The sequence below is a fragment of the Ixodes scapularis genome, unplaced genomic scaffold, assembly GCF_016920785.2.
Source record: "Ixodes scapularis isolate PalLabHiFi unplaced genomic scaffold, ASM1692078v2 PGA_scaffold4__175_contigs__length_147842914, whole genome shotgun sequence".
Classification (NCBI taxonomy): Eukaryota; Metazoa; Arthropoda; class Arachnida; order Ixodida; family Ixodidae; genus Ixodes; species Ixodes scapularis.
The window spans coordinates 104223545-104242634 of record NW_024609879.1 but is presented as its reverse complement, the minus strand read 5'-3'; the positions used below and the strand labels follow the sequence as shown (position 1 = coordinate 104242634).

At 48.7% G+C, this 19090-nt stretch overlaps 1 protein-coding gene across 1 annotated transcript; it reads right to left on the bottom strand.

The window, feature by feature from the left end:
* Window positions 1-725: 725 nt before the first annotated feature.
* LOC120846698 lies at window positions 726-6234 on the bottom strand. Its single transcript, XM_040218553.3, has 11 exons — window positions 5782-6234; window positions 4028-4284; window positions 3591-3966; window positions 2853-3026; window positions 2652-2727; window positions 2429-2539; window positions 2094-2342; window positions 1865-2036; window positions 1531-1679; window positions 1229-1450; window positions 726-786 (listed from the first exon to the last, which is right to left on the bottom strand). The coding sequence occupies exons 1-10, from the start codon at window positions 6088-6090 to the stop codon at window positions 1269-1271; spliced, it is 2055 nt and encodes a 684-aa protein (XP_040074487.2). The 5' UTR covers window positions 6091-6234; the 3' UTR covers window positions 726-786; window positions 1229-1268.
* Window positions 6235-19090: the final 12856 nt, after the last annotated feature.

Genomic DNA, 19090 nt, shown 5'->3' with positions numbered 1-19090 from the left:
CTTTTCTGTACTTCGACATTGCCACCGGCTAAAGTTACTTGCCCTCTTTTGAGATAGGCATGCCATGACCAGCTTGATTAGGCCCTAAAATGGAACATTCTCATGAGGAGAGATCTGTATTTCTGTGAAAAATGATTGCGGACAGATCTAATGTCCTCCTTACTGTCGGTCAGGGTGTCCTAACGGAAAACGATGATCCATTTTGCAGCTTGGCTGTTTTCTCTTGGGTCTGTCTGCTTGCATTCGCCGTACGTTCTGCAAAACAAAGCGGTTATTGCCTACCATGGTAGTTTTCATTAGGACGAGGCTCCTGTGTGCTTACCACTGGCAGCATGAAAGATCCAACCAGGTCTTTGCTGCCTGCTGCTGTCCGCCTCGTTGACAGACTTTCCAACCTACAGTGACAATTCAGACGGTTGCATAATTACATTCCTAGACATTCCAAGTTGGGCTAGATGGGCGTTCACACTGAAGTTAGTGTCGTCCTCACCGCAAGTTGAGCTGTAGCCTTGAGTCTCGCTGTTTGGTGACTTTTCTGTGACTCCGACATTGCCACCGGCTAAAGTTCCTTGCCCTGTTTCGAGATAGGCATGCCATGACCAGCTTGATTAGGCCCTAAAATGGAACATTCTCATGAGGAGAGATCTGCATTTCTGTGAAAAATGATTGCAGACAGATCTAACTTCCTCCTTACTGTCGGTCAGGGTGTCCTAATGGAAAATGGTGAACCATTTTGCAGCTCGGCTGTTTTCTCTTGGGTCTGTCTGCTTGCATTCGCCGTACGTCCTGCAAAACAAAGCGGTTGCTTACCATGCAAGGCTGTATTAGGACCAGGGTGTAAGATAGACAGGTGGGGAAACGAGAGCCAAATGAGCGACCGGATTGTGTACCCCTCGGTTTTCTTTTTTTCTGTGGCGCCATCGATGTGGAGCACCGCAAACTCTCACTCCAGGTGGGCGACTGGCTAAACTGACGGAGATGGTTTCTCGTGGATTTTCAATAAAGACTGTCGTGCTCTCTGTTTATTTTGCGCACTCTCCCATAAAGTTCCATGCAAATCCGATTCCGATTTTTTTCCTCTCGCCGCAGCGCCATCTGTTGCAAATCGGGGGTACCCGCAAGCAGACGAGTACACAATCCGGTCACGGCGCTGCGGTAGGCTTCTATGGGCCGTTTCCCCACCTGCTTATCCTGCACCCTGATTAGGACCAAGGTCCTGTGTGCTTACCTGCGGCAGCATGGAAGTCCCGACCAGGGATTTGATGCCGTTACTGGGGACTGTGGCCGAACCTGGACATTCGTGCTGCCACGAGTTCCTCTTTTGGAGGCCTTGTGTAGGCTGCAGTCATCGGTGCCGGGAAGACGACGGTGTTGGCCCTCGATGCAGCAGCCAGGGACCGCCACTGTTTGCTGCTCTCCATTGCCTCCTTGATGAGCTTTCCAACATACTCTAGAATTCAAACCTTTGCATGATAACATTCCTAGGCTCTCTGGACAAGGCATTCACACTGCAGTTAGTGTTATACTCACTGTAAGTGGGATCCGTAATCTCTGGTCGTGCTGTGTGGTGGCCCTTTCGTGCTTTTGATGTTACGACCGACCAACGTGGCTTGCCCTCTCGTGTGACGGCTTGGCAGCGGTTTGAGTTTTCGTTGAAATGGAGGATTGCAAGTCGAGTCCTGCAAGATGGTTACATTTCAGTGATGGTAAAGTGCGCCACTTACAAAGAGTGGTTATTCTGGCATCAATCCAATTCCATTATCTGATCATTAGGAAGAGACTGTCAGGTTTGTCGCATTGTAACCAATGGACTGGATGAAAGTGTCCAAACAAAGGAAATGTGATTGTAAATTGGTTGACTTACTTTGCAAGCATGCCTTCTGGGCTGAAAGCCTGGGACTTCGGGGCGAAGTCTATCAGGACGCTGTGGAACGCCTCCAAAGCATATGTCTGGCCATGTGGAGACATCTGTGCAAGGTCCTTCAGGAGCAGTTTGTTGCCAGTGATGCTCTTGAATTGGTTGTAGGCCTGCGAGTCTGAGGATGATACAAGTTTTAGAAAAACCACCTTCATTTGGAAGAACAAAAACATACTGGGATCCATCCATGGTCGTGTTGGCTCTGGCATGTCTCCATGGAGGCACCTTCCATAGGTTCCTTCGTGCCCCGAGTGTTTGTTGATGACATGGTTGTGCATGCTGAGCCAGATGTCGATGAGCAGCTTCTCGTCGCCTCCTGCAGCCCTTGCTGACCAGTACATATGGTTTGTAGCTGTCTTGATCCAGATTTGCAGGTCTTGGCATCCAGCCCGTTTGCTTGCTGCTGTCAGCTTCTTTTTCACACCTAAAATTCAGAGTCGTGTCAGGGAAACCTGCAGCGTGATCGCTGGAAAATAAAGGCTACACGAATGGCCTGTTAGGATTGCTTACTTTTGGAGATGTGCCATATGTCAAAGAAGTGGTCAATCCCGGGTTCGTGCGTCTTCATGTGCTTTCGTGTGGCAGGGTGACGGTCAGTCACCAACGATCGGATCTTGATACCTGCACCATTAGGTTTCCGAAGATAGCAAAAGATTAAGTGATTATGCCAATTTGAACAGAGTGCCTGAAAGGCCGCCGAGTAGTGATATACATGAACTAAGCATGAACATACCTTTCTCCTTGAAGAATTGCAGCTGCTTGAGGAGGCCCTCCTTCTCCATGTTGACACTGGCCATGGCCTGTTCAGACTAAAAAAAGGTGTGAAATGAATATTTTACCAAAATAGTGCATAGCAGTGAAGTAACTGATGACATAACACAAGAGAAAGATTATGAGATTGTTGCAACTGGTTCACGTAAATTCGACTACTTGCCTCTTTTAGCTGGACCTGGACAGAGTGTAGAATCTTGTTGATTTGCTCGACGTGGACTGTGTACGTCAGGTACTTGGCACAGAACCCAGGGGAGTCAAATCTCCCGTCAGCAGAGATGTCCACCTCTTTGTTCTGCAACTCGTTGAGAAGTTCTTGTTGCTCTTGCAGCCAGACCTGTTCATGCAGATAAATATTGCTTTAGAAAGGCATGGAGCATACTACAATAGTCCCATCTGTTTATGTATGCATAGTGTAGTGTTGTAGAATGAATGACTGAGTGAAAGAAAAAGGAAAGCACAATGCAGCGAGTTTGAATGTGACTTAGATTGTGCTAGGTTGTGATTTGTGTTTTTATGTTTGTGTATTTCATAAAAGAGGCAGCAGGCCGCCCGTTACCTCGAAGCTGCCCTACCCTTTTCCATTCTGACAACCACCCTCTGTCTCTTGACTCTCACGGGGAACCTGACTCACTCAACCCAATGCCAGACAGGGAACTGCCCCAGGATACTACACATAGCAGAAATAAATTAAAGTATCGTGGATTTAGTAGCCCATGGCACATATGTAACATGATGTATAAAATTTTATCTCTTAGCACTATACCATTGAAGTGGCATACTACAAGAAGATATTTATTCATTTAACCGAAGTGTGACTGGGGCTCCAGTTTTGTACCTCATTGGAAAATTGGGTATATGGGAAAAAAATGCAGTTGCAGTGTCCCGGAATATTGCTCACCTTGTGGATTGCAGGTAAAGCGAAGGCCTTCCGATGCTCGTAGAAGCTCGAGTCGGAGATGACCTGCACGTTCATATGGCGTAGCATCCGCAGCGTAGGGGCAATCTTCACTCCAGAGAAGACCAGGTGGCTGGTCAGCAGTATGTTCCCTGCTGGTCTGCCGTTGACGATGGGCTGGCTTTTCCATGTGCGCACGTGCTCCACAGGGCAGATGCTGTAGACTGTGATCAGTGTGCCGGTAGTTTCGATCGTTGTTTGGCACAGTCTTGAGCACTCTTGGCACGTCTTGAAAAGCTCCCTTAGGCAGCTCTCGAACACCAGAAACTGGCGCTCTTCTTCTGGTGGTGGTGGTGGAGCTGATGCACCATGCTCGATTCTGAAATGGGATCATGTGAAGCATTCTTTACAGATTCTATGTGTTTATATGCACAACTTACCTCTCGTAATCCTCGCTGTGAGACGGAGAGTAGGTTGCGTCAGAGTCTGGCATGTTGCTGGGAACAGGAGATGTGCATTCATATGGCACCCCACTGCTACAAGTGGAGAAGGCAGACTCGGGTGGATGCGACTGTGCAGGCACGTCTGCGACAGGGACAGGTGGCACCACTGCAGGGATGTTTGTTTCAGCAGTACAGTCCCTGAGGGTCATTTCTGCCTCGCAGGGTGCAGGCAGTCCAGTTGCCGAGGCCTGAGTCTGCAAAGGGCACTGTTTATTACACATTTCATATTTTTAAAATTAAAGGGTGCAACTCGAGCACTCCACACAATGCCGTCACCGCGGCAAACATCCTTGATGCCTAGTTTTTTAGCTGATGGCAAACATCCATGAATTGTTTTGTAGCCTTTCCATAGCTTAGAATTTCATGCACTCAACCAAAGCTCTCACTGTAATACAAATCTAAGGGATGCCTCACTCTTTATATTTGTTTTTATAACTTACATTACCATCTATATTTTCAGTCTCTAGCTCAGCAACAATAAATGTTCATGTCGCGATATGATGTCACATTACATACATACGTAAAGCTGCAGCTTGACATGTATTTACCAACCACTGAAGGAAATGCAACCAACGAGCACTTATAGCCGCAAGTGGGAAACATACAGCAACTGCCATGAGTTCTCAGTGTCCAGAAGTGCCACCAAGCAACAAAATCATGGCGTGCATTTGCTATGTGCATACAAATTTGCAAACGCGGGTTTGCACGCAATCGTGGGTGCAGGATTGTGCGAAGAAAAAAAAAAACTGAGTTTGCTCACAAGAGTAGATATAAAAGAAAACCTGCTTGTTAGTAGTCACGGACACTTGGAACTTTGCTAAGCTGATACGAAAGGGTTCCTGTCTGTAAACAAGCTGGGAAAACATGTATTGACTTCGGGCGGGTCAATAGCAGAGGGGGGTGGTGATGGTGGTACCATTAGAGGCGATTTATGACTCTGTCCTTTTATCTTATTTGTTCGTGTTTTCTTTTTACAAATGAGTTCGATCCTGCAGATGGTGCATGCTGATAGGGTTCTTCGTTTTCGGGTAAAACCCGATAATACCTAATTTTTCTCCCCCGAATAGTTCTGATGAAAATCGGGTTAAACCCGATTTCTCCCCGAAAAGCAGTGTTGAAATCACCTGACTTGATAGAAAATATGAACCATTCTGGATCTGTTTAATTCCTTGGTCATCAGTTGATGCTTACAATTTTCTTCGATTTGCGTGACCTCCGCAAAGATTCACTTCAGCGCCGATCAGAAGGTAGAAACATATCCTATGCCTATATAATATATTTTGTTTACTTTTCTTCATGTAAATAACACATTGCACGTATTTGTAATTGATAAAGAAATCCCGAAAAAAAATCCGAATTTCGGAATGGTTTCTGGAAAAACCCGATTTCTTCCCGATTATCGCCCGGAAAAATAGCGCCCGATTTTTACCCCCCCGATTTTTGAAAAATATAAAACCCGAAAATGAAAACCCCATGCACCGCACCATTCGCGCGATAAGCTCTCGAACCGCTAGTCCGGAACATTAGGCACCACTGATCGACTTGACGAATGCCATGTGGATTCCCATGTTACACAAATGCCTCCTCAGTTCTTAGTTCAGAATATAGATACCAGAAGCAGCCGCACTGCGCAACGCAGAATGCCATGTTCGTTACACTCCCAAAAATATTTGAGCCATCGAAAAACTCACCACGACTTTTTGGCGCTTTGGGGGAGGATCGTCGGTCTCATCGGCGACGGGAAGCAGAAGCGTCGGCACAGCATCTGATCGAAGACGGGAACGACGCAGGTCGTCCTTTCGGAAAGCAGTCGGCTCGAAATGTTCGGCACAAAAACGGGGAATGAGAGGCAGGTTCTCGATGTCGTGCCCTCGCCCGGCGCAGCGTAACCACGCAGTCCTTCGTGGTTCTTTCTCCGGCAAAGAGAAGAATCGCAAGCCCTTGCGAACGTTCTTCCCAGTTTGATGGCGGCACGTCTTGACGAAACAAACGTTCGGCATTTCAGGGAAATCGCTCACTCAAAGGATAAAAGAAACTACTGCAATACGCAGTCGCATTCCACAGATGACAAGGAAAAGTTTGACTCATTCACGTGGAAGGATCGCAAAGCTGGCTTCGGAGTCGGGATCCACGGGAAGAAGGAACACGTGTGTCGCAAACGCACGCTTGCACACGCCCCGGGAAGCAGACGACCCGACGCGCCGACGCATCACCCCCTAGCAACAAGCTTGCGGGGAGAAAACATAGTTCGCTGGCTTTGGAACGATAATTGCAAACTATGTTTCCCGCACCACAATCAGTTTACGTTTTTCTCAAACTCTAATTTACAACAAGCTTAAAAAGTATTGCAATAATAACGTTCGCATTCACCGCGAGATGCAGCATTTCCATTGGTCAAGTTTTAGCGATGGCCAGGGAATGGGCGATTGTCTTTCAAGAGAAAATAGTAACGATATATTTCTACTGCCATTTACTTAATAAACGGTTTTGTACTCTAAAACTTTGTATACATATTAACTTGCACCTACTACGCAATATAACAACATAAACAGACGATCGCAGAAAGCTCCGGAGGGCACCTTTAACACCATGGTATTGGGTCATTTTAGATGAGATTGAATAGTGGGTAAATGGTTGATTTTTTATTTGCTTGATATCTTACATGTCATTCCCTAACTTATAGTATACACCAACTCATCTTTACAAACAAACCGGAGCACCCCCAGCGGACGCCACTGGCGCCGTGCATGCGCGATGGGGTGTGTGTGCGCCAGAAGCTCGCCGTCGCCCATGAACAAACCATTGAAATGCGATGTTATCGGCGTCGGTGTGAGTCCCCCTGCCCTTCTTCGAGTTCAGCGCGAGACACATGCGCGAAAAATCCATCCGATCCGACGTCCGATCCGAGCCTGCTTACCAACCTTCAATCTTAGGTCGTTTGAGGCCTGCACTTACTTCTTATCGCAAGTACCGCGCTAGCATTTTGTGTTCGGGCCGGTGTCGTCTAAAAGAGCAGACAAGCAGAAATGTTTGAAACAGCAGACGACAGTTTGAACGATCAGGCGGCCGTTTGAACTTGAAGACGCACTGAACGTAGTCATTATACAGTGGTCCGTACAACTTGACGGTTTTTTGGCATTCATGTTGGAACAAAACAAATAAATCTGATGACCACCAGTATTCGTGAATTCAAGCCAAAGTGCTTCCCGCCCAAGCAGTTGTGGTCCAACGGCATCTGGTTTTCCCTTTTTCATGCACATATCCACGTTCTCGGACGATCCGAGCACACCAAAACTAACCTTCAAACCTTTCTCGACTCTTTTGGTACAGCCCCAGTTGCAACGTTTTGACGAGTTTCTGTCTGGTTCCTTTCAAAATAACGCAGGAATACATGTCTCATATTGGGGCCTCCGACCACAGCCCCAGACCGGAAGTGTGCCCGAGGCGCCACCACCGCGCCGTGACGTAACAGAGATGAGTTCATGTATAAAGGAATACAAAAAATATTTTTGCATAAAAAACTAAATATCTAGACACAAAAAGGTTTAGATTATGAAAAGCTAGGTTGTCACTTTCATTCACGAGCACGGCCGATGTGATCAAGTTTGATAGTGAATACCTTAAGTAGGAGTAATAGGCAATTTTAGACTAGACCCAAAAGCTTTGCGTAAGCAAAAATAGTGTCGTCACCAGTGCGCATGCGCCAAGCTTAGACCTTGTCTGGATTGGCGCATGACGACGATGCCATTTCTTTGACACGCACAAATTTGGACACATTCTAAAACTTGGAATTAGAAGTTCATTTATTTTGAGAAACAATGTCTGAGCTAGGCAGAGATGCCTTGAGAACATACGTTCATCATTCATGCTCCTTTTTTTTTTTCATATTTTATTACAAAATATTTTCATATAGCAAGCAGATTTAAAAATCCCCTTGATTAAAATATCTGCGTACACATTTCTTGTTTAGATGCCGCAGTTTATAAATATGAGTTACGTATTAAAATAAGAGCTTAGGAGAGTACAAATGAAATCTCGGCAGCAACCTGCAGGGTTTCTATTTAAGTATGGTGCAGTAGTGAAAGGCTTGTAAAAGCTATCAACAATATTAAATTCAAAAATATTCAACAACAACAAAAAAATCTACTCGCTTCAAAATTCGTTCTGAACTCAAAATTCACTATACGTCAAGCCCGTTTATATCAAACTCGCAAGAAAAAGTATTTCAGTTCGATATAGCGGGTTGTTCAATTAGAAGTATTAATGGATTTGACTCTCAAAAATCCACTTTCTGCTGACATATTACACAACGAAGTAGTCTTGCACCTTCTGCTGCTTTTTCTTCATTGCATCCGCGATAACAATATATTCCTACGCCATCGACGTACTCCAAAATGCTGAGGCCGCCTTCTTCTATACTATCGCGCATTAGGGCCGAACTATGCCGAGAGCACGGAGCACGTCCGAGCAGTAGCACCTTCTCCTGCAGAGCGCCGTTTTGCTTTGCAAGTTGGCTTTCCCCTATGGCTGGCAGATGCGTTGGGGGAAAGCCAGCTAGCAGAGCAAGCTGGCTTTTTTTTCTTCATTTTTTTTCTTCAGGGCGACCGCATCAACCGCCCGGAAGAAAATATAGTATTCTCTTTTGCGGACGGAACGGGAAGAGCGACCACGGAGCACCCTCTCCCTACTCCCTCCGCAAGAGTTTTTTTTTTTTTTCTTCCGGGCGGTCAACCAACACCTCCTAGAAGAAAAGGCCGTAGCACTCTTCTCGTGACGTCGCAAAGGAAGGCCATCGGGGGCGCACGTCAAAGCGAAGGCTACGCGCGTGGGTTGACCGTCGTAACGCGCTTTTACTGACATACGCGTGTCTTATTAGCTAAAATGAAAGCTGCCCATGGCAACGGGTCTAGAAAATATTGTATCACACGGGCAATACGTTACATCGCTAAATAATCGCTACGAAATGGCACGAGGTATGCGTATTAGACGTCTATACAATCTGATTGTTTTAAGTTGAAAACATTTGAGTCACTCAACTATTGTTGTAGGAATGCATATTTTATACAGACATTCTTCGACAAAATGATGAGACACGCAGTGATTGGACACAGCAAAAAAGATCAGTTAAAAATCGGGTAGACGTAGTCAACGCGGACAGGGCTAGAGAAGGGTCACTTACGATCATGTAAACTTACTATTTACAGTCAACTAATTTACTTGTTCCTATGGGCTCGAGCTGCCTGGGAACAAAATATAACTTCTTGTGTATACAATAATACTATTGCCGTAATACAGTTAAGGTCCTGGTATAAATGCAGTAAAGACAATAAAATAGCACTAGTATAAATAAACACGGAACCACAAAAAATGCAATTTGTATAAACGTGTTATTCACTTTCCAGTGAAAACTAAAATGTTTCAACGCATATTTACAAATGTCGACGCCACTGCACACGGATAGCTACAAAGAACAAAATTCCATCTATCACAAAATTAAAAAAAAAAACAATGACTGCAGCATTGTTTTTTGCGCCCACATTTATTTGCGTCCCACATAACCAAGAAAACCCTTAAATAAGTTGTTTCTCACCCCTCGATTGTATCCATACGTCCCGCAATATCTGGCACGAAAGCATTTGAAGACAAGCTCCAAGAAGTCTCTCTCTGTCGGGAGAGAGGTCTATCGATAATCGACTAGCGTAATTGTTGGCTAGTTGCCACACACGTCACTCAAACCGTAGCAGGACTTGTTCCGCGAATCCACGTAAATGCCGCAGTATCAAGCGAACAAAAAAAACAAAAAAACTATCTGATATAATTATAATGCAATTAAATGCAAAGGGGCAAGCGAGCTGGACAAGAATGATGAAAAAAAGTGAAAGCCGTTTACAAATCCCTGTAACGCCGAATTGGAGCGCAGCTCTTGAGGAGGAGGAGTGAAGGGTACTGAGGGGAGGGTAGACCCCTCCCCCTTCTCCTCCTCCTCCCCTCATTCTTTAATATGCTCCGGGGGGGGGGGTGTCACGTGACTTCGGGGAGGGGGTCACGTGACCTCGGGGAGGCGTGACCTGGGGGTGACCTCAAGGCCACGTGACCCCAAAGGTGACCCCCACGTGACCTTGGGGGTCACGTGACCTGGAGGGGTCACGTGACCTCGGGGGGTCACGTGACCTCAGAGGGGTCACGTGACCTGGGGGTCACGTGGGGTCACGTGACCTTGAGATGACCTTGGAAGGGGTCACTTGACCTCGGGGGTCACGTGACCTTGGGGAGGCGACCACGTGAGCTCGAGGGTCACGTGACCTCAGAAGGGTCACGTGACTTGGGGGTCACGTGACCTTCAAAGGGTCACGTGGGGTCATCTTGGGGTCACGTGACCTTGAGATGACCTTGGAAGGGGTCACGTGACCTTCAGGGGGCCACGTGGGGTCACGTGACCTTGGGATGACCTTGGTTACGCCGACGCCGACGCCGACGGCGACGGCGACGCCGACGGCGACGCCGACGCCGACGGCGACGCCGCTCAAGCCGGGAACGGGCCCCTAAGAGCTGCGCTCTAATAATCCCTGGAGAAGGGGAACAAGAGGGACAAAGGACAGACACAAATCTCCAAAAACACAGCTAGGTGACTGGTGAGCGACCGAAAGGAATCCGCCTGGTCCGGGTATCGAACCCGGGACCTCTCCATTACAAGCGGAGCGCTCTACCAACTGAGCTAAGCAGGGGTTAGACGTCAGTAGAGCAAACGGATTTTATCAGCTGCCACCAGTCTAACACCAACAAGGGTGAAAATTGAAAATTATTTTTCATCATTCTTGTCCAGCTCGCTTGCCCCTTTGCATTTAATTGCATTATAATTATAACATTAAAATTGCAAGCTTCACCCTTGTTGGTGTTAGACTGGTGGCAGCTGATAAAACCCGTTTGCTCTACTGATGTCTAACCCCTGGTTAGCTCAGTTGGTAGAGCGCTCCACTTGTAATGGAGAGGTCCCGGGCTCGATACCCGGACGAGGCGGATTCTTTTCGGTCGCTCACCAGTCACCTAGCTGTGTTTTTGGAGATTTGTGTCTGTCCTTTGTCCCTCTTGTTCCCCTTCTCCAGGGATTGTTTTTCATCAAACTATCTGAGACTGCGGTGACGACAGAAAAAAGACGGGAATAAGGATAAAAGAACCCCACGTGAGAGCAGCGCGGCAGCAGTGTGGGAGGCTTAACGTTGTCGGCCGACCTTTTGCTCTTGTGTGCTCCCTGCAGTGATGACTGGATTTTTTCGGTTATCTTCCCTTCTGTAAGTCCAAGCATTCTTTTTTAGACAGTCAGCAGCTCACACACAACGTAAATTTACCAGATTCGGAGCCCGTTGGAGGGAAGATGAGAATGTCTCACCGGACTGGTTTATTCGAAAAGTGTGGGGAGCTTCGGGATTGCACGTCCCGCGGTTACGGGGATAATCGTACCGTAGAATACCGCGCATCCGCCCCATACTACACTCTAAAATTTTTACAATCTGAGAAAATGTGCACAGTACATTGATATGTAAAATTGGTGACCGGACAAGCGACCATCCCCCATTTTTTCGCGATTATTTCTAACTCTTTTGAGTGGGCGCTTCCCCGGTATTTTACGGTAAATATAAGATTAATACTTTCAACCTTGGTAGCACGTTGTATATTATGTTTATATTATATATATATATATATATATATATATATATATATATATATATATATATATATATATATATATATATAAATATCTACAGGGTGTTTTAGAGAACGCAGGCCAAATCGCTTCTGCAAAAACTACTAATCACAACCAAAAAAGGCTTGTGGCGTTTTGGTCTTGGGCCAGGGGCCAATTTAAGAAAATTATTAAAGTGCCGGATAATTACATTGTTAATTATTTTTGCGTAATTAACTTTTTTAATATTGTGATTAAGGGCATGGTTTAAATTAGAAAATTGCTCAGCATCATCGAAAACCACTAAATCAACAAATTGCAGAACGATAGAAGGCACGCGAAGCATTTTACGGCTTCCTGAAAAACCGCACAAATTCGACGGGTGTTTAAGTTTCGGTTTGTTATCGGAGCGCATCTCTGCCCCGACGGCACCGCTCTCCCCCGAAGAGATAGCGCAACCAACCTCTGCTGCGCTGTAATCGCGCGACGCAGCAGAGTCTAGTTGCACTATCTCTCCATGGGGTGCAGCGCTGCCGGGGCCGAGATGCGCTCCGATAACAAACCGAAACTTAAAAACCCGTCGAATTTGTGCGGTTTTTCAGAAAGCCGTAAAATGCTTCGCGTGCCATCTATCGTTCTGCAATTTGTTGGTTTAGTGGTTTTCGATGATGCTGGGCAATTTTCTAATTTAAACCATGCCTTAAACACAATATTAAAAAAGTTAATGAGACAAAAATAATTAACAAGTTAATCATCCCGGACTTTAATAATTTTCTTAAATGGGCCCCTGGCCCAGAAGCAAAACGCCACAAGCCTTTTTTCGTTGCGATGAGTAGTTTTCGCAGGAGCGATTTGGCCTGCGTTCTCTGAAACACCCTGTATATATATATATATATATATCTCTTATAAATTGGACAAGATTGCGCTTTTAAGAAGTATATTACTGTCGGATAAACGCGCAAAAACACCACCACGCCGATCGACAAGAAACGTTTTTTTTTTCACGTCGATGCCAGATATTTTCTCACGTAGTTGCGCCATGGCCTTCCTTCTCCGACATTGGGACGTAACCACTAGGAGCGCTATGGCCTTCTTTCTTGGAGCTGTTGGGTCGACGTGTCCGCCCGGAAACAAAAAAAGCCAGCGTGCTTTGCAAGCTGGCTTTCCCCCAATGCGACCGCTGCGTTGGGGGAAAGCCAGCTTGCAGAGCGAAATGGCGCTTTTTCCAGTTCGATATATAATGTTATTCACCGATGCTTGACTATCATTGCTACTTAAAAGAGTATTACATATCTGTAGCGGCTGCTATTTTTGTTCGATGTAACCATAGTTTTTGCTATATATTATCGCTGTAACATTACTGTGCACAAAAATTGTTCGATATAAGGGATAATTTAAAGTGAACGGGTTCGATATAGTCGGGTTTGACTGTATACACACATGCCTGCAGAACATGGTTCCTGAATAATGTGCAAACTTTTCTCTTGATGTAACAACGGGTTTAGGTCAGCTAGGATCAGGACAAAGCAGCCTCGGCCTTCAACTACACAATCGATGGTGCTAACAAACTATTTACAGGAAAGACTAAGTAATTTTGTCTAGCCCTACTCTTGCTCCTCACCAGGGTCCTGGTTGCTGGAAATTGGGGCAAGGAATCTTTCCAACTTTGGGCATTTACCGTGTTTAGACGGCAGGACCTGTTGAGGGTGATCTCACTTTTTGTAGTACCTAACGCCGACGGCATGTGCTCACGAGAAAATATATAGAAATATCCGGTTACCAAATGGCACCATAACGCAGTCAATGTCAAGAGCTTGTACCGGAGGACGCTTTTCCACATACTCACAACGGAACAGAAACAAGTTTCTGAAACAAACTGGTCAGATCTCATCACCTTAAACAATTCACACATGAAGGAACGATATATAATGTTATTCACCGATGTTTGACTATCATTGCTACTTAAAAGAGTATTACATATCTGTCCTCTGTCGCTGCATGTTTATGCTTACTGTTAATGGTGTACTTGCCAAGTAGGATTCCCTGTTCACTTGTTCATTTTTCACTCGAAATAAATTTACATATATTTGTTTGCTCCTGCCATGAATTAAGGTATGTTTGTGTAGCCCCCGCCAACAGAGGAGGCCAGCTGCATGACGAGAAATATAATAGACCAACAGGCAACCTGCAATCCACTGGGTAAAGGAACCTGAGGGACACTAAATAAGGTATGCTCCGGAGTAACAACACGTAGGCCGTCTTGTGGCTTGAACTTATGGTGTTTAAATTATTTGGAGCTTTACCTCGAATTTCAAGGAAGGCTTTCTCTCCTCCAGAAATGTCAAAAAGGTTCATGGCAGAACGGTCTCACTCAATCTCCTGGTGGTGCCCACAAGACGATCGGGGAGTGAACTCACTAAAGGTGCATTCACACTTCCAAGCTCCGGTGGTCGCGCGACTGCTTTTGGGCCACAAAAGCGAGAGGTTTCAACTCCAAACTGGTCGCTTTTGATATCATGACCGTCTCTCAGTGACCAAAATGCAGTCGCACAACCGCTGTGACTTGTAAGTGTGAACACACTTTGAGTGTAGCCTCTAGTGACAGTCATTGGCCTAACCATCTTTGTCAAGCTTTTGCTACGGACACCAAAGCAGCTTGGCCGCCATCCCAATGCCATTGCTGGCGACTAGCGTCCGCCGGTGCCACAGTGTCAGCTCGGCGGCCGAATTAAAGGGTAACTGCAAACAAAAAAAAAAAGTGTTTTTTAAACAGCCTAATTGGGACAAGCATGTCACAAAACAAATCTTCCGTGAAAAATCCTTTTTGTTTTAGCAATATTCACGCCACAGGACGTAATTTAGTCGGAGTAACAACCTCTCCACATTTTAATCTCCCGCTCTTTCGACGCGCATGGAGTGGCTGGTATACGTCACTCCGTGACGTATAATAGCAACTTTGTGGTGCGCGATTTAAAACAGACGAAATAGTCGCAAACTAAAATAAGTCCCGCGCAATAAATATTGCTGTAAAAAAATTAGTTTTTGTTGGAAAAATTGTTTTGTGACATGCTTGTCCCAATTAGGCTGTTTAAAAATACACTTTTTTTTGCAGTTACCCTTTGAAGCCGCCCTCGGCCGCTGGCGCCCTGCCGGTGCCACAATCTCAGGTAGGTGGCCGACCCAAAGCCGTTCTCGGAAACTGGCGCCCTGCCGGTGCCACAATCTCAGGTAGGTGGCCGACCCAAAGCCGCCCTCGGCCACTTGTGTTCTGCCGGTGCCACGATATCATCTCGGTGGCCGACCCAAATGCGCCCTCGGCCACTGGTGTTCTGCCGGTGCCACAATATCATCTCGGTGGCCGACCCAAAGCCGCCCTCGGCCACTGGCGCCCTGCCGGTGCCACTATCTCAGGTAGGTGGCCGACCCAAAGCCGCCCTCGGCCACTTGTGTTCTGCCGGTGCCACGATATCATCTCGGTGGCCGACCCAAATCCACCCTCGGCCACTGGTGTCCTGCCGGTGCAACTATAGACGCTTTCAGCGAGTCAGTTACTCGAGCTGCCACCAGTCGGCGCGCCCTTCGCGCGCTTTCCGGGCCGCCATAGCCGACCTTCAGTTTCTCGCCGTTGCTCCGCGTTGTGTGCTGCACAGGCCACTACCGGAGCTTCGTTTTCGTGTTCATTTACGTTCCGCGTTGAGATCTTGTATTTTCTTTAGGTCTTTTCGATATTTAGGACTTTCATTTAATCATTTGATATTTATATTTTGACATAGCTCTTGTATTTTCTTATTTATGGAATGGAAGCGGACAGCGAATGGGCCGACGATACAAGATTATGAGGCTTCAATGACCATGTAAGTTCATCCCATTCTTACGTTTTTGTCGCTAATAAAGGACAGTCAACACTATTGCGACATATGTAAATCGCAACTGATGCAGTAAGGCTATCACAGTCACGCTTCTCGCTGCATGTGCGCGCTCGTTTTCGCAAAGCCGATCCTCATGTAAGCGATTTAGCTTGCGACAAAACGAGCGACGGAGATTCCTCACCGTAACCCGTCGCATCGCTCGGTTTTGGGATTTCTAGAAAACGTAGCTCACCGTCTTGGTCGCTTGCTCCGTCGCTTCCATGCGGTTTGCCTCGTCGCGCGACTGACTGATCGACAGCGAAGCGGGTCGCCGTCGCTTATCTGGTCGCTCGCCAGATCGCTTACATGCGGTTTATACTCAATTAATTTCCATGCACACAGCATTGAACCATTGGCACCTCGATATTAAGTATAAACCGCATGCAAGCGATTCGGCGAGCAACGAGACAAGCGACGGTGACCCGCTTCGCTGTCGCTCGGGCAGTCGCGCAACGAGGTAAACCGCATGGAAGCGACGGTAGCAGGCGACCAAGACGGTGAGCGAAGTTTTCTAGAAACCCGAATAACCGAGCGATGCAACAGGCGGCAGTGAGAAATCTTCGTCGCTAACTCTGGTCGTTGTCGCCGTCGCTCGTCTCGTCGCACGCAAACTCGCTTACATGCGAGTCAGCTTTACGGAAACGAGCGCGCACATGCAGCGAGAAGCACGACTGGATTGCCTTACTGCGTCATTTGAAATTTACATATGTCGCAATGGTGTAGACTGCCCTTTATTAGCGAGAAAAACGTTAGAAGGGGAGGAACTTACATGGTCTCTGAAGTCATAATCCTGTACCGTCGATCCATTCGCTGTCCGATTCCATTTCATAAATAAGACAATACAAGAGCTATGTTGAAATATAGATATCAAATGAATAAATGAAAGCCCGAAATATCGAAACGACATAAAGAAAACACACGATTTCAACGCGGACCGTAAAAGAACGCGAAAACAAAGCTCCGGTAGTGGCCGGTGCCGCACACAACGCGGAAGAACGGCGAGAAACTGAAGGGCGGCTATGGCGGCAGGGTCACGTGACGTCAAGATGGCGGCGCGCATGAAATGTTGCCTAAAAGGGTCTATATCATCTAGGTGGCCGACCCAAAGCCGCCCTCGGCCACTTGTGTTCTGCCGGTGCCACGATATCATCTCGGTGGCCAACCGAAATCCACCCTCGGCCACTGGTGTTCTGCCGGTGCCACGATATCATCTCGGTAGCCGATCCAAAGCCGCCCTAGGCTACTGGCGCCCTGCCGGTGCCACAATCTCGGGTAGGTCGCCGACCCAAAGCCGCCCTTGGCCACTTGTGTTCTGCCGGTGCCACGATATTATCTCGGTGGCCGACCCAAATCCACCCTCGGCCACTGGTGTCCTACCGGTGCAACTATATCATCTAGGTGGCCGACCCAAAGCCGCCCTCGGCCACTGGCGCCCTGCATGTGCCACAATCCCAGGTAGGTGGCCGACCCAAAGCCGCCCTTGGCCACTTCTGTTCTGCCGGTGCCACAATATCATCTCGGTGGCCAACCCAAATCCACCCTCGGCCCCTGGTGTTCTGCCGGTGCCACGATATCATCTCGGTGGCCGATCCAAAGCCGCCCTCGGCCACTGGCGCCCTGCCGGTGCCACAATCTCAGGTAGGTGGCCGACCCAAAGCCGCCCTCAACCACTGGTGTTCTGCCGGTGCCACGATATCATCTCGGTGGCCGACCCAAATCCACCCTCGGCCACTGGTGTTCTGCCGGTGCCACTATATCATCTCGATGGCCGACCCAAAGCCGCCCTCGGCCACTGGCGCCCTGCCACTGCCACAATCACCGGCAGGTGGCCGACCTAAAGCCGCCCTCGGCCACTGGTGCTCTGCCGGTGCCACTATATCATCTTGGTGGCCGACCCAAAGCCGCCCTAGGCTACTAGCGCCCTGCCGGTGCCACAATCTCAGGTAGGTGGCCGACCCAAATCCGCCCTCGGCCACTTGTGTTCTGCCGGTGCCACGATATCATCTCGGTGGCCGACCCAAATCCACCCTCGGCCACTGGTGTCCTGCCGGTGCCACTCTATCATCTAGGTGGCCGACCCAAAGCCGCCCTCGGCCACTTGTGTTCTGCCGGTGCCACGATATCATATCGGTGGCCGACCCAAATCCGCCCTCGGCCGCTTGTGTTCTGCCGGTGCCACGATATCATCTCGGTGGCCGACCCAAATCCACCCTCGGCCACTGGTGTCCTGCCGGTGCCACTATATCATCTAGGTGGCCGACCCAAAGCCGCCCTCGGCCACTGGCGCCCTGCATGTGCCACAATCCCAGGTAGGTGGCCGACCCAAAGCCGCCCTCGGCCTCTTCTGTTCTGCCGGTGCCACAATATCATCTCGGTGGCCAACCCAAATCCACCCTCGGCCCCTGGTGTTCTGCCGGTGCCACGATATCATCTCGGTGGCCGATCCAAAGCCGCCCTCGGCCACTGGCGCCCTGCATGTGCCACAATCCCAGGTAGGTGGCCGACCCAAAGCCGCCCTCGGCCACTTCTGTTCTGCCGGTGCCACAATATCATCTCGGTGGCCAACCCAAATCCACCCTCGGCCCCTGGTGTTCTGCCGGTGCCACGATATCATCTCGGTGGCCGATCCAAAGCCGCCCTCGGCCACTGGCGCCCTGCCGGTGCCACAATCTCAGGTAGGTGGCCGACCCAAAGCCGCCCTCGGCCACTGCTGTTCTGCCGGTGCCACGATATCATCTCGGTGGCCGACCCAAATCCACCCTCGGCCACTGCTGTTCTGCCGGTGCCACGATATCATCTCGGTGGCCGACCCAAAGCCGCCCTCGGCCACTGCTGTTCTGCCGGTGCCACGATATCATCTCGGTGGCCGACCCAAAGCCGCCCTCGGCCACTGCTGTTCTGCCGGTGCCACGATATCATCTCGGTGGCCGACCCAAAGCCCGCCCTCGGCCACTGGCGCCCTGCATGTGCCACAATCCCAGGTAGGTGGCCGACCCAAAGCCGCCCTCGGCCACTTCTGTTCTGCCGGTGCCACAATATCATCTCGGTGGCCAACCCAAATCCACCCTCGGCCCCTGGTGTTCTGCTGGTGCCACGATATCATCTCGGTGGCCGATCCAAAGCCGCCCTCGGCCACTGGCGCCCTGCCGGTGCCACAATCTCAGGTAGGTGGCCGACCCAAAGCCGCCCTCGGCCACTGGTGTTCTGCCGGTGCCACTATATCATCTTGGTGGCCGATCCAAAGCCGCCCTAGGCTACTAGCGCCCTGCCGGTGCCACGATCTCAGGTAGGTGGCCGACCTAAAGCCGCCCTCGGCCACTGGTGTTCTGCCGGTGCCACTATATCATCTTGGTGGCCGAGCCAAAGCCGCCCTCGGCCACTGGCGCCCTGCCGGTGCCACAATCTCAGGTA

Bases quoted from the DNA above. Each gene is read 5' to 3' on its own strand.
- LOC120846698 (XM_040218553.3), bottom strand. From the start codon at position 6,090: ATGCCGAACGTTTGTTTCGTCAAGACGTGCCGCCATCAAACTGGGAAG. The intron at 3,967-4,027 runs GTAAGTTGTGCA...ATCCCATTTCAG, and splicing joins CACAGCGAGGATTACGAGAG to AATCGAGCATGGTGCATCAG. The intron at 2,037-2,093 runs GTATGTTTTTGT...TATCATCCTCAG, and splicing joins ACGACCATGGATGGATCCCA to ACTCGCAGGCCTACAACCAA.